Here is a 13872-nt window from a genome sequence, read left to right as displayed (position 1 = left end):
ATGAAAACAAAGTCTGAGATGCAAGAACCAATTCCTGGAGAACTAAGAAATATTCCTTTTCTGGATGCTGAAATTGCTATCCTTAAGTGCTTTAGAGCATACAGGTATACTGATCTAACATCTTCATACTACCTAAGAAAGTCATTAAGATGATTGAGCAGCGATTTTGAAAATTCCTGTGGACTGGAGTTGACATCTCATGTCCTAAGTAGCTTGGAGTTCAATATGTGTGGGGCTCAAGAGAGTTGAGGACTGTAACAAGTCAACATTCATGAGATATAAATGAAATGTTTTTGCTCAAGCTGGCTCAATTTTGGTGGCTTGGATAAAAGAAAATCTGCAAAGAGAAAGATCCTTTTGGATGACTAAAATTTCTCAAAAAAAATTTGGGGATAAAGGAAACTCCTTGAGCTTAGAGAACGAACAAGACAGTTAATAAGATCTATGGGGGATGGAAAAAATTATTTTGTAGCTCGATTGGTGACATGCTGATGGTATTCTTTACAGTTTAAAACAGGTATGGTTACAGAGTAGTACATGATGGTGCAAGTGTCTTAAGGCAAGGTTTTGAGGTGGCACACCGCTAAAATGGTCGAAACACTCTAGAATTTGACAAGAATTATATAATAATCAAAGTCCTGTAAAACAGAAGCATGTAATCCAATGAGAGAGAGAGAGAGATTGATAGTACTTTCTTAGGAAATACACACATTTATTACCATTAAATCATTTTGGTGGAGTTGATTACCAAGGTGTTGGTCCTCACAATAGACGTTATTTGTAATGATCTGCTCCGGATAAAGAAGTCTTCTCAACCTTCCAGGATATAGGTCCTCATAGGAGCAACCAGCTTCACTCTTTTGCTTATCATTTGGAGTATCAGTTGCTACTGATTGATGGATGAAATCCATATTGTGAGAAGGCTCATCAGTAGAGCACTCAATGATTGTTTGCCCAAACTCCTCAAGCTCTTGAGGGAATAAGAAACCTCTCCCACACTTCAGCACCATCAAAAGTGGGAAGTAGCTTACAACTGAAACCTCAATGTGACTGCACTGATTCCAAAAAACAAGAAATAAAATAATCTGAGAATTACCCACAAGGTAAACTCTACATATCAGCATGTTGGAATTTACAAGACTAACCCACAATTCGGCACTGTCAAGCTTGGCAAATTTCTAAGAATCGAATCCTCAATAAAGATGAATACTTAGTTGATAGCAGATAATCCCTCAACTACAAATATTTTACAGAAAGAAATTAATAATACTCATCGAGAGTAACAAGAGTGCAGATTTTTGCAATTTCTTCTTTCCATTTGATTTTACAACGACACTGGGATTGCAAGCATCTATTGCATTCTCCTATGGAAAATTGTAATAAATACTATAAAGAGAGACTAAAAAGAGTGTGGATTTTACCCTCCCATAATTGAACTAAAATGATGAGCACACAACCAGTTGCACCTATCTTCTTGTCTGCTAGCAGTGCGACAATTTGTCCTCACCAACAAAGTCCAATAAAATGGCCCTTGTAACTGATTAAATAGAGAGAAATGCAAGCATATGCGAATGAATTTAAGAAGAAAATATAAATATACAGCTACAAATAAACAACATTCTTTAGAGTGAGAAAGATGGTGACTTTTACACAATGGGCTCCCCCATTAGGACTGAACTTGTTAAAAGAAAAATTACTGTCAATTCAGGATGTGTAATGTGTGAAGAAGGAGAAGAAACATTGGGCCACTTATTTACCAAATATCCATTTGCAAGGGCATTGTGGTTTGCTTCACCCTCGAATATCAGAGTGGACTCAATTCTATCTGTACATCAATGGCTGCAGATGATCTTAGAGGATTATAAAGCTGATCATGTTCATGGAATGTCACTTGTACGTACAGGAAAGTAGTGCTATCCTCTGGACAATATGGATAAACAGATATCCATCATGCTACAGTGAGAAGGTTCCTAGTAGAATGGCCACAACCAACAGAACAGGAGGAACAGAGCATATAGGTTCACAATAGATTTTTGAACTATCAGAATAAAATGTAGTAAATAATATTTAAAAAAAAAAAAAAAAAAAAGAGCAACAAGAGTGCCGAATTTACCCTCCAACACAATTGAACAAAAATAACTACCATACAATAGTTGTACATGCTTTCCCGTCAGCAAGCAATGTGAGTATGACACAGTTTCTCCATTCCAACGAAGTCCAAAAACTTCCTCGTACCCAATATAAGGCAACTAGCAGAAAGAGGAATCACAAATTACTAAGCATATGTTATACATTGATAAACCATTTTAGAAAACTTCTTAGCGCATACTTTAGTAAACTATTTTAGAACACTTTTTATTAAAAATTTAACAAGTGATTAACTTTTTCATTTCTATAAAAAAAAAAAAAAAAAAATTACCTAAAATAAATTACTAAATAAATAAAGGCATACATTAACCAAACCCAATTACTTAAACTCATATGGCCCTCGTATGGCCTTGTCACAAGTTAAAAAGAAAAAGATATGCAAGCAAAAGCCAATGAATTTTTAAATAATTAGAAATACAGCTACAAACAAACAAGATCGGTAAGAGAGAGAAATATGATGACTTACAAAAAATCAAAGATAGAATCTTGCCGAGTCATCAATGCTACCATTGTCACTAGGACTCCTCTTCCTCACAATTAGAGTCGCCTTGTCCTTGTGTGCATAAATTCCCAATCCAATTTTCAATTAGATTAGGGTGTTGTATGTATCCGCTTTGGCTGTGGCTCGTCTACTTCATTAGAGGTACCTTCTCCACGAGGTCCTGCCCCATCTCCTTCAAAGTCATCACGACTTCGCTTAATTTTGGTATCCGTTGCTGAATCGTCTAAATTATCCTCATAAGGAGTGATGCTGCAGCTGCTGGACCCAGGCATCTTTTCTTTGAGATCTTCAATGTCTTGCTCGTATACCAAACGGGCTCCCCATTTTGTTAGCACCAAGCCTGGACCCATGGGGCTTATTTCAAGTTTAACATCAATCTGACTCAACCGATTAGCATCGATTTGACTCAATTCCTTGCCCCTTTTCCTTTTCAGAGGAAAATATTTTATCCAAAGGTGACATGATTCAATCTTACCAAATTGTTCAGAAAGACCAACCCCTAAGTTTACTGGAATTCGATATCCATTGACATCACAGGAAAGACCAATATTATGTGTAGCTCTATAAAATTCCGAAGGAGGAAGGTGAAGTGAAAGATAGGGGCGGATTGCAAAAACAACACACACAGCGATTCCCGTAATATCTGAAGGGCCTTGTAGATTCAGTGAAGTCCCCTCACTTTGATGGCTAAACCATTTCGGAATTTCACTTCCGGGTATGATAAAATTTTGATAACTTGAATCATAAGGACTCTAAAACACACAAATAAAGATGTTTAGAACTTCACGAGAGAGAGAGAGAGAGAGAGAGAGAGAGAGAGAGAGAGAGAGAGAGAGAGAGAGAGAGAGAGAGAGAGAGAGAGATACCTGAATGTAACGTGCCAGCATTGTTGAGAACATGTCACCGAAACTTTGATTCTCGATCAATTTGACGCAGTTAATAAGATAGAGATCGGGACTGAAAACATCTTCTGGTGTAAAAGGTAATGTTTCCAGCAAGGTACAACCTTCTGCCTCAAAATACCTAATATTTGATGGAAGCTCTGACAGTAATCGTAGATCCTTGCAATCACTCAAAAAAAGAGACTCCAGATTTGATAATCGAATGATATTTTTAGGAAGGCAATCGAATTTATTTCCCCTTAGATTTAAATGATTTAAAGATGACAAACAGCAGCCAATAGCATCAGGGACTGTATGAAGATTGCAATAACTTAGATTAAGAGATGTCAAAAAGGATAAGCTTGATAAAGTTTGCGTTAACATGCCCATGGGATCTGGACTCCTTTGGAATAAAAGAAAATTGAAGAGCTTTTTGAATGGTTTAGATAATGGAAGAGCACATCCACCAATAGATAGTTTTTTGAGATTTTTGAAGCGACTGAAGGACAAAGATAGCTCTATAGCAGTTCCACTCACGTTTAGCTCCTCCAGGCCATCAAGATTTCCAAGGTTCTTTGGAAGACTTGAAAGGTTTTTGCAACCATTTAGATTCAATTGAATAAGCTTTTTGAGATCTCCAACAGATGCATGAATCTTATATAGTCTTGTACAACTTTTAAAAATCACTTTCTCAAGATTTAAGGCTCCACTAAGGTCCGGAATCTCAATTAACTTTGGAGAGTGACTCAAGTCAACGAGCTTTAATTCGTTTAATATCTGTTTTAAACCAATAAATAGTTAGACAAACTCAAGCCTTAATGAAAATGAAGGAAATACAAATTAGCATAAGTGAAAATCTTACCATAATTCCTTTCCATAATTTTTTTATGCCACTACAATGCATTCTCAATTCAACAAGTTTAATTGGTTGGAAATTGGTTGGCATGGATATTAAAGGATATCCATGCCAATCTATTATGCGTAACTCATTAGAAAGATAACTTAGGCCTTTTGGAAGTTGGACAAGAACTCTATAAAAGCCTTGTAGAGGTTCCTCACAACCAATTTTAAGAAATCTCAAATTTTTCATCTTTGAGAAGACTTCGGCACTTAAGGGTTCATTTTTATCCACAGGCATCTTTAGGACTATACCTTCAACAAACTCTGTTCCCTAGAAACCAAGAACAATAAAATTAGGAAAAATCTTGATAGAATTTGGAATAATATATATACTTCTCAAAATTCAAGTTTAGACTTGTCAACTTACAGTATTATTTTTCAATACATGCAAGACATCCTTGTAACACCATAACCTACTACGTTTACCAAGCTCTTTAGGGGATTCACAACGAACAATGTCTTGACCCATTTCTTGTAGCAAATCATGCATCGTCAAAGTTCCATCTGATGCAATGGTTATGAGAGATTTGTCCATAAGAACATACATATCGTAGTCAGGATAGTGACCTAAATTTTCTAAAGTATCTCTTATGCGATATACTTGCTCTCCTTTAAAGAAACATGCAATATCTAAAAACAATTCTCTCTGTGTTTCCTCTAGCCCAAATAAACTTACTTGAAGTATTTTCATAATGCCTCTATTAGGGTTTGCTACTAGTATATCTCGAGCACTTCTCCATGCATCAGGTGTTCTACCAAACAATGAAGAACCTAAAACTTTAAGAGCTAAAGGAAGGCCATTAGCATATCTCACAAATTCCATAGACAAATCCACATAATTGTGTTCTGGATGAGGTTTCTTGAAAGCCTTCCAACTAAAAACTTTCAAAGCTTCATCTTTATTCAGCTCCTTAGCTTCATATATATGTTTCACTCCATGCCTTCTCAACAAATGCCTATCTCTACTTGTTACAATGATTATACTTCCTGGACCAAACCAACCACCATTCCCTGCTAATGCTTCTAGTTGTTTTTCTTCATTCACATCATCAAGAACAATAAGAACCTTTTTATTGTGTAGTCTAGTGCCTATGACATTAATTCCTTCATACAAATCATGTATATTTATTTTAGTTCCTATGAAGATCTTCGAAAGAAGTATTTTTTGCAAAGAAACTAAACCTTTACTTTTAGTATCTTCCCTCACATTTTCAAGAAAGCTACAAGCTTCAAAGCCACTATAAATTCTACCATAAATTTCTTGGGCAAGAGTTGTTTTGCCAATTCCACCCATCCCACAAATCCCAACAAAGTGGGCACAATCCAACCCTTCACACGTGCATAAATCCAACATTTCCTTCACACGGGAATCCATTCCAACAAGGTGCTCGAAAACAAATGAGAATTTGTGATCCAATTCAAGGGATATCCTTTGAATGATATTATCGATAACTGATGATTCACTCCTGCAAAGAATATAGCAGAATAATAGTTAGTTTTGATGAGGCAGCTGAGCTAGATACATTAATTTAGGGACAAAACATTCAGCAAAAGTACAATCTTAGCTTTGTTAGTTAAAAAAAGGGAACTCTAAAAGTGTATAATATATCCATGGCACAAACTATACATGCAATGTTCTTCAACCAAAGTCCGATTCTTCTCTCAAAATAATACTCCTAAATTAAAACAAAGTCCAAATCTACAAGGGACAAAGAAAGTTGTCATGTGGCCAAGTAAAGAAAGTGTTGTTACTAGGAACATAAATTAACATATAAAATACATCGCATAATTTATAGAACAATTATTTAGACAATGATATTTCACTAATTAGAGAACAAATAAAAAAGATATTACCTAGTTGGTGTGCATTGTAATATCTTATTACAAGAAAAATAAAATATCGTCAATTTCATGAGTTTGAGGTGGTGGAGTTGAGATGTGGACTAGATTGTTCTTTTGAGACAATACACACCATTTAGTAGACTAACAAATATGCGGGCCACCCCACAATATAATTAAATTATTAATTATCCTCACAAACTTTTACCACTTATAGGATAAGAAGCACTCAACAATAATATTATTTCTAAAGAAGAGAATATTGATTGAGCAAGAAATTTAACAATTTGATGTTGCGTGAAAAATCAGTAACAAAAACTGATATTTTTCTCTCTTCTCAACACCTATGGCCGGGCATGGGATCCTCTTATAATATTGTAATGAATCTATTCCATTTAAAATTCTTTATAATGAGTTTATAAATGACTTCCCGTTTTTCCTCTTTTCAATTGCTCTGCCTCTGACTATCCTCACAAATCAAAACATTAAGGGTACATTTGGTACACTGAATGTGGATTACAACAGGAATGATAATCTTTATTACCAAGAATAAAAGGTGCTGTAATGGAATAACTAAATCTATTCATTAGTTTGGTTGTGAGTTGTAACATTAGAATAAAACTTATGATCTATTTTAGGAAATATCTCATTCATACAAATATATTTCCTAGAAAATAATATATTTTAAATTTTAGAGAGATGAGTTATTTTTTGATGATTTTTTATTTCCATAATTGTTAGGTGGATATGGAAAGTTTATTTATTTGAAAATATATTAATGTTAGAAATTATTATATCTACTAAGGAATAGCTATTACAACCTTTTTAGAGATGAATAGTTATTCCTCATTTTAAAGAATAACTATTCATAAGGAATGACTATTCCCTGTAATAAAAGTATAACCAAACTATTGAATAGCTAAACCATAGGAATAACTATTACATTACAGTGTCTATTACAGTCTACCAAACATGCCCTAAAAAGTCATATAAATATTAGTAACGTTATTCATGTATAGAACATTAGAACTTGTTATTTGTGGAAATGAATTCTAAGATATAATCAGTATTAACTATTAATCAATCATAAAACAAACATCCCAACATGGTAAATTAAATCATACCCCCTCCTTCCCCTCTACTCCCCCTCAATCTAAACAGAGTATAAAACGTTGGGCAAGAATATGTTTGACAAGGAAAGATTTTAAAGTCACTAATGCCAACGTTCAACTCATAATTGATATCAAAAGGAATATAATTAGTTAATTACTATTTATATTTCAATTTAGGAATAGGAAAGAAAACGTAAAGTGCATCAATAAAAAGCTGATCTTATTTTTTTTCTCTTAATTGGCCATTTAATTCGGATTATATAATAATTTTTATAAAAATATTCCAATAGTCCTCCACTTACTTTTATAAAAATGTATGTAAAATATATATACAAATTTTCTAGGTCAAGACTCAAGATAGAATAATATGCATAATGAGAGTGTTAGACTTGAAACCTCACTTAGTGCTTCAACAATGTTATTTTAAAGCCAATAGTGACATTAAGACATTTCATCACACATATAATATTTCAGTACTCTGCCACGAGCTTCTAAGCCCGCACATTACAGCCTTGTGCTTGATCCCAGCTTTCATAATAAGCAGCCTCACTTCCATGCTCACTTAAGTAGATCTATCAAGGATACTAACGTAACTCCAAGATCCCATTCACAAGAGCTATAGACCACATTAAGAGTTTTTTCATTTTAATAGAAAAACTCATCCTTTATGACGTTACGAGATACAACACTTACACCATAAGGAGTGACAAAGAGTACTTGTACTTAAAAACTAAATTAAGTGTATATTATTCAAACTATTCTATGATTTGTTTTTCCCTTGAACTTAGTTCTTGGGATCTCCAATCCTATGTAAGGTGTCCTCATAGACAATTTATTTTTCTTTTCTCCTCGATGTTCATTTAGACATATGGTTATAGCTAGAGAGTTTTTCTTCTCATACACAACTTGACACAAAAGGTCTAGATTATAATGGTATTAACAATTGCAAAAAAATTATAATTTTTGTACCACTAACTCTTTTTTTTTATGCTCAACTTTTTTAAAATCACTCTTGCCCTTTGTGGATAACTGTTTGCGAACTTCTTATTATTTTTTCATCATTTCTCAACTCATATACATATGGCAAGAGATGTAAATCTATTAGCATCTAGGTAGTAGTAGGGGTGTTTGGTGCAGTTTTGGGTCATTTTTAGCATAGCACTTTGTGATGCAGTTTGGCAAAAACCATCATCGTACGGTTTGCACCACACCTCAATTTTGCAATCACATGTGTAGTGTACAATGTGCGGTTTGGCTAGTTTTAGGATAGTACATTTTTCAAAATGTCAAGGTTAATTTTTAGTTTACGATTAATAACCACAACAATATGACAATAAGTGTCAAAGAAATATAAAACTTGTGTAACAAAAAACTTAATACAAATATATTCAAGACAAAAAAAAATCCAAGACAAATTAACAGTAAACAAAAAGTACCACACACAATTATACATGTTAAACAAATATAACATGTAACACAAAAATGCTTAACAAACAACAACCATAAGGTCCATAATTGTGTCCATATACACAAGTCATGCCTACTGAGAGTGAGAGGGTTTTGGGAGAAATTGGTGAGTGTGTGAGGAGAAATGAATGAGGTTTTGAACTTTTGATTTTGTATTTAATCAAAATGAAGTCGTTTTTAACGTGAAACATGAATGCGCTAATGCTGGATTGGCCACTTAATTCATATAATATTAAAATTTTAATATATATTTAACGTAAAATATATATATATATATATATTTATATATTTATATATGTATGTATGTATGTATATATATATGGGGGTACAGTGCAGTGCAGTGTAGTTGTGTGAGGTTTATTATCATAAAATGCACATCGCACCGCATACAGTTTTACATTTTGGGTGTGGTCGTGTTGTTTGAGCGATTTGGTGAACACACCTAGTTAATAGTCTCTAATTACTAGGAACCACTTTTAGGAACAAAAAAAATGTTCATAATTTCACAAGAATAAGGGACTCAATAATTTTACAAAACTTGGCATCATTATACCACAATTGTATAATATGAATGTCTACACATTCTCAAATTTTTTCAGGCACAAATTTAAGTGTCTACTTGAGTACCTTGGCACAAAAGATAATATTAAATTAAATTGTGGTATTATTGTATCTCCATCATACAATAGGAACACCAACCTCAATTGACATCATTGTTCTCACTTAACAATAGGAATGTTGTTTTTTCCATAATTCTACTTTTTCACACTCTGGCCAAATATATATATATATATATATATATATATATATATATATATTTTAAATTCTCAAGAGGATTAACATAGTTGAAATTTATCATCTACTCTTTTATGAGTCTCAAAAAATATTTCTCAAATAACTTTTTTTTTTCAATTTTATGTTCCATAATTTTCAATGCCCCTACTATTCGAGAAAATTTAAATTAAAACGTGTCACATATAATTCATAATTTCCAACCTCAAAAAATTAAAGACATGGTTATTTTTCTCAAAATGATCAAGTTTCATAAAATAGAAACACTACATTTCATGAGGTTTATAAATAAATAAATAAAAATTCATGAGATTTTTCAACTTCACATAAGCATTTTTTTTAAGTAAGTACAATAGTATTTCTTAATTGTGTATCTCTCAATTTTTATGGTAGTTAAAAATAGGCGAAATAAATACTATTTTGGTACCTATGTTTTGGGGCTATAGTTAATTTGTCCCTAAATTTTGATAACAGTCGATTTTAATTTGTAATCAATTTAGTTTCTACATTTTGGAAACAGTTAAATTGGTTCCTATTTTTTTTCAACTTGAAGTCAATTTGATCCTTGTTATTTTTAATTTATAGTCAAGTCCAAATCTGGGTTTTTTTTAATTGCTAAATTGATATATGTATTTATCAAAGTTAGATATTGGTAAATTTGAATTGTGTCTTGATGTTTGGTTACCAAGAAAGTGAAAGAAAATGTAAGAAAAGTTGTGATTTGACGTTAAAAATCAAATTGTCTGCTACCAAAATATATAGACCAAATTAACAATAAACTCAAAATCTAGAGACTAAAATGATATTTTTGTCTTAAAAACATTCAACAGAAAGTATCTATAAATAAAATCAGGAAAAATGGTAAACAAAAAAAATAAAATCTTACTCATCCCGTAAATCCCATCCAGAGATACCAGCAACTTTTGTCACAACATCTTTCCAAGTTTGCACATTCTCATTGTTATCGTTGAGATGTTTTGCAAAAGCTTCTGCAAAAGTCCCCCTCCGTTTGCGCACATCACTAGGATCCACATCATAAAAAACAGGCAGAACCGTCAGCTTCTTCTTGTCCATGCACTCGACAATCTTTGCTAGTTCAGTCAAGCACCAAGTCAATGAAGCGTAGTTTTTAGAGAAAATGACGACAGCAAATCTCGATTCTTCAATTGCTCTTATGAGCTCTGGGGAGATGAATTCTCCTCTCTCGAGACTTTCATCGTCCCTAAATGTGGTTATGCCATTCCGTTTCAATGCTTCGTATAGATGGCTTGTAAATTTTTTGCACGTGTCGGAGCCTCTAAAACTGATAAAGACGTGGTATTCGTACCTCCATCCAGGCACAATAGAAGAAAAAGAAGGAAAACATGAGGAGGAGGAGGCGTTTTCTGTGCCCATATAATTGCTATTAAAAAAAAAACTATTCAACTAGTTTTAAAGAGTTGATGCACGAAAGGTTAGGGAAGAAGAAAGCAGAGCACTGGACCTGGATGGAGTGTTTGACTGTTTGTTAGTGACAGACTGAGCACAGAGCACTGGTGTATTTATGCATCGTCTGCTTGCAATCACGTGCATGAAAAATATTGATACTAAGACTTACAGATGAGAGCAAATTTATCTTTGAGAAACGAAGCTCACAGATCGGAGCTCTCTCTCTAAAGTTGACTTTGGGTCATCTGTGAAGGAGTAGATCTTGGTTGAAGGAAGAGAGAGGAAGAAAATTCATTGTGTAGAGAGGAAGAGAGAGAGAGAGAGAGAGAGAGAGAAAATCAACCGGAAGAGAAAAGTGAGACACAGAGTAATAATTTTTTCTACTTAATCAATTTGTGCGCGGCCTATTCAGCCAAAAAAAAAATATATGTATATATATTTGCAAGTGGCCTCAGTCAGTGACCATCTTCCAGTCAATAGCAGAGCGTGTAAATAATGTTGAAGTGGGTGTTCGCTGTCCACTCGTCGACTCTTTCACTAAAAGGAAACATCGTAGCAATGAATGAAGTAAGAAACAGAGTAGGAAGCAGCCATACCTTTTTAAAATACAAACAACAATCTTATTGGAAGAAAATCACGTGTGGAGGAATATTCAATATTGTTGGCTCATTGCTGATGTTTTAAATGAGAGACGAATGAAGCAGCCTCGTCTTCCAGGTATCTTCCAACAACTACTTAAATTAAACGTAATATATTGGTTGTCAATGGGAACAAGTATCTAGGGCGGGCTCTAGGCAAATGAGGCGGTCAATGAGGTCATGTTACATAAGGTCCCAATGAGGTTATGACTTATTTCATTGAGATTGTATTAAATTATGAACAAATATTATTCAATAAATAAAATGATAATTTTTTATTGAATAAAAAAAAAAGGAAAAAAAGAAGAAGAAATAAATGCTACATCTAACATATTTTTACAATACTTTTACAATAAATCTTAAGTGACAGGTTGTTATTGACTGTTATTAATTGACATAAAAGTCATTTCAATGATAGATTTAAATTAGACCTAATAAAAACTTAACACAAAGAATGTTGCACTTCTCCAAAAAAAAAAAAAAAAAAAAAAAAAAAACACTACACACACATAAAAGCATAACATTTTTTACGACAGTTGAGTTGGTACACAAAAAATGGCAAATGTTATTTGAAAATGTGTACAAATATTTGAGTACATAACATTCTTTTAATGTGAAATATGTTTTATTCTATTAAAGAAATATTTGAGTACAACAAAGGAAAGTTGTAGAAAGAAGAAGACAAACTCTGTAGAAATAAAAGAAGAATATTGTAAGTACATTGTTTTGTGGATGGTAGTTTTTTTTTTAAAAAAAAAATAAGTGGATTAGTCCTATCATGTTACCAATTAAAAAACAAATGTTAATAGAACAAAATTACAAAAAATTAATAAGTAATTTTGCATTTAAAAATTAAAATAATACTTAAAAATTAAATACTTTTTTTGTCCCACTAATAACAATTAAAAACCTGTAAAAATCAACTATTTAAAATTTATTGTAAAAATATTGAACATATCATTTCTAATTAGCTTTTGTCTAATTAGCTTCTGTCCAGAACCAAATGCATCAGCAAGCATCATGTGGGAAGTCTTCGCATGTATTTTTTTTTTTTTTTTTTTTGAGAAACTAGTCTTCGCATGTGCATGGGCTATACGTAAGCAACCGGCCCTACCCTTATAGCTAAACGATAAATACCGATTTGGTAGCTGTCGGCCTCCCCTTGCTCTCTTTACCTTTTTTCTACTTTTTCTTCCTCTATTTTTGGTTGTATCTGGGTTGCTTTTGTGACTGGGTTGAATTTGGGATGTGAAAAAGCTTGACAATTAGGCTTGGTATTGAAATTTGGGGCATTTGGGTGGTTGTTTTGTACATCTGGAAAAGTAAAGTCCATAACCAAGTTGATAATGTTAGTAAAGGAAAAAAGGAAGAAATAACTTAAAAAAAGGGGGGTATTTGGGTCCTGTTGTAAAATGAGTGATTTTTTATGCTCCATGAGTCCATGACACTTTTTTTTAAAGGTTTCTAATCTAAAGCATTTGTTTCTGATAATAACTCTTTATCATCAAACAAAAACATTAATCAGTTTTTGGTGTAGGCAGGGGGATTGGATCCTAAATCTTTTATTCAAACATTAAAAATTTTACCAATTGAACTAACTGAACCTATGAATCTATAACACTTAAGTGTTGCTTTATCATGCTTAAAGCCACAATACTTTATTAATAAAAAATTCAATCTTAATTTTTTTTTTTTTTTTGAGAAACCAATTCAATCTTAATGGTTGTTGAACAACACCCAATAACAATAGCCTTGTTAAATATTTGCTTTATGCGGACACTATTCGTAAACCAAAATATCTTAAGAGGATTTGAATATATATATATATATATATATATATATATAAAAGAGTATGATGTTTTGTTATGTGGTGCTCCCTTTAAAAAAAGAAGTAAACACTCATAAGCGACATTAGAAATAAATTTTAAAATAGGGACTTTTTATTTCCTTTTGTTCAATATTTCAAGACTTTTTTTCTCTCTTACACAAAAAAACTCTTTGCATTTTCGTTCACCCTTTTCACAAGTTTCTACTCCTTTATATACACAGGCCTACAGCCTTTCATGACATCTCATATATCTCAAATACACCCAAACCAAGAATAATGTCATGTACCTTCAACTTTTCAACAACACCTACAAAACTCAAACATTGTTGTACCATTT

The 13872-nt window shown here is 32.8% G+C and overlaps 2 protein-coding genes across 3 annotated transcripts in view; both read right to left on the bottom strand.

The window, feature by feature from the left end:
* LOC126720533 (disease resistance protein Roq1-like) overlaps positions 1-13872 on the bottom strand; it is a 101573-nt gene that overhangs the window by 37383 nt on the left and 50318 nt on the right. The gene's annotated exons all lie outside the window — the stretch shown is intronic.
* LOC126720609 (disease resistance protein Roq1-like) overlaps positions 1-13872 on the bottom strand; it is a 45904-nt gene that overhangs the window by 404 nt on the left and 31628 nt on the right. The window contains exons 2-11 of one of the 2 annotated variants that reach the window (XM_050423239.1): positions 10528-10968; positions 4799-5897; positions 4394-4702; positions 3517-4308; positions 2615-3402; positions 2114-2249; positions 1758-1970; positions 1422-1537; positions 1146-1236; positions 720-1050 (exon numbers count right to left, since the gene is read on the bottom strand). In XM_050423239.1, the coding sequence (XP_050279196.1) occupies positions 2740-3402; positions 3517-4308; positions 4394-4702; positions 4799-5897; positions 10528-10968 (3304 nt within the window). In that variant the 3' untranslated portion in view covers positions 720-1050; positions 1146-1236; positions 1422-1537; ... (1 more) ...; positions 2114-2249; positions 2615-2739. The remainder of the gene's footprint in view (positions 1-719; positions 1051-1145; positions 1237-1421; positions 1538-1757; positions 1971-2113; positions 2250-2614; positions 3403-3516; positions 4309-4393; positions 4703-4798; positions 5898-10527; positions 10969-13872) is intronic. The other variant, XM_050423250.1, reaches the window with a different exon arrangement.

The sequence above is a fragment of the Quercus robur genome, chromosome 1 (genome assembly GCF_932294415.1).
Source record: "Quercus robur chromosome 1, dhQueRobu3.1, whole genome shotgun sequence".
NCBI classification, from domain to species: Eukaryota; Viridiplantae; Streptophyta; class Magnoliopsida; order Fagales; family Fagaceae; genus Quercus; species Quercus robur.
Note: the sequence above shows the minus strand (reverse complement) of the source record. Positions and strands in the feature narration are given on the sequence as shown.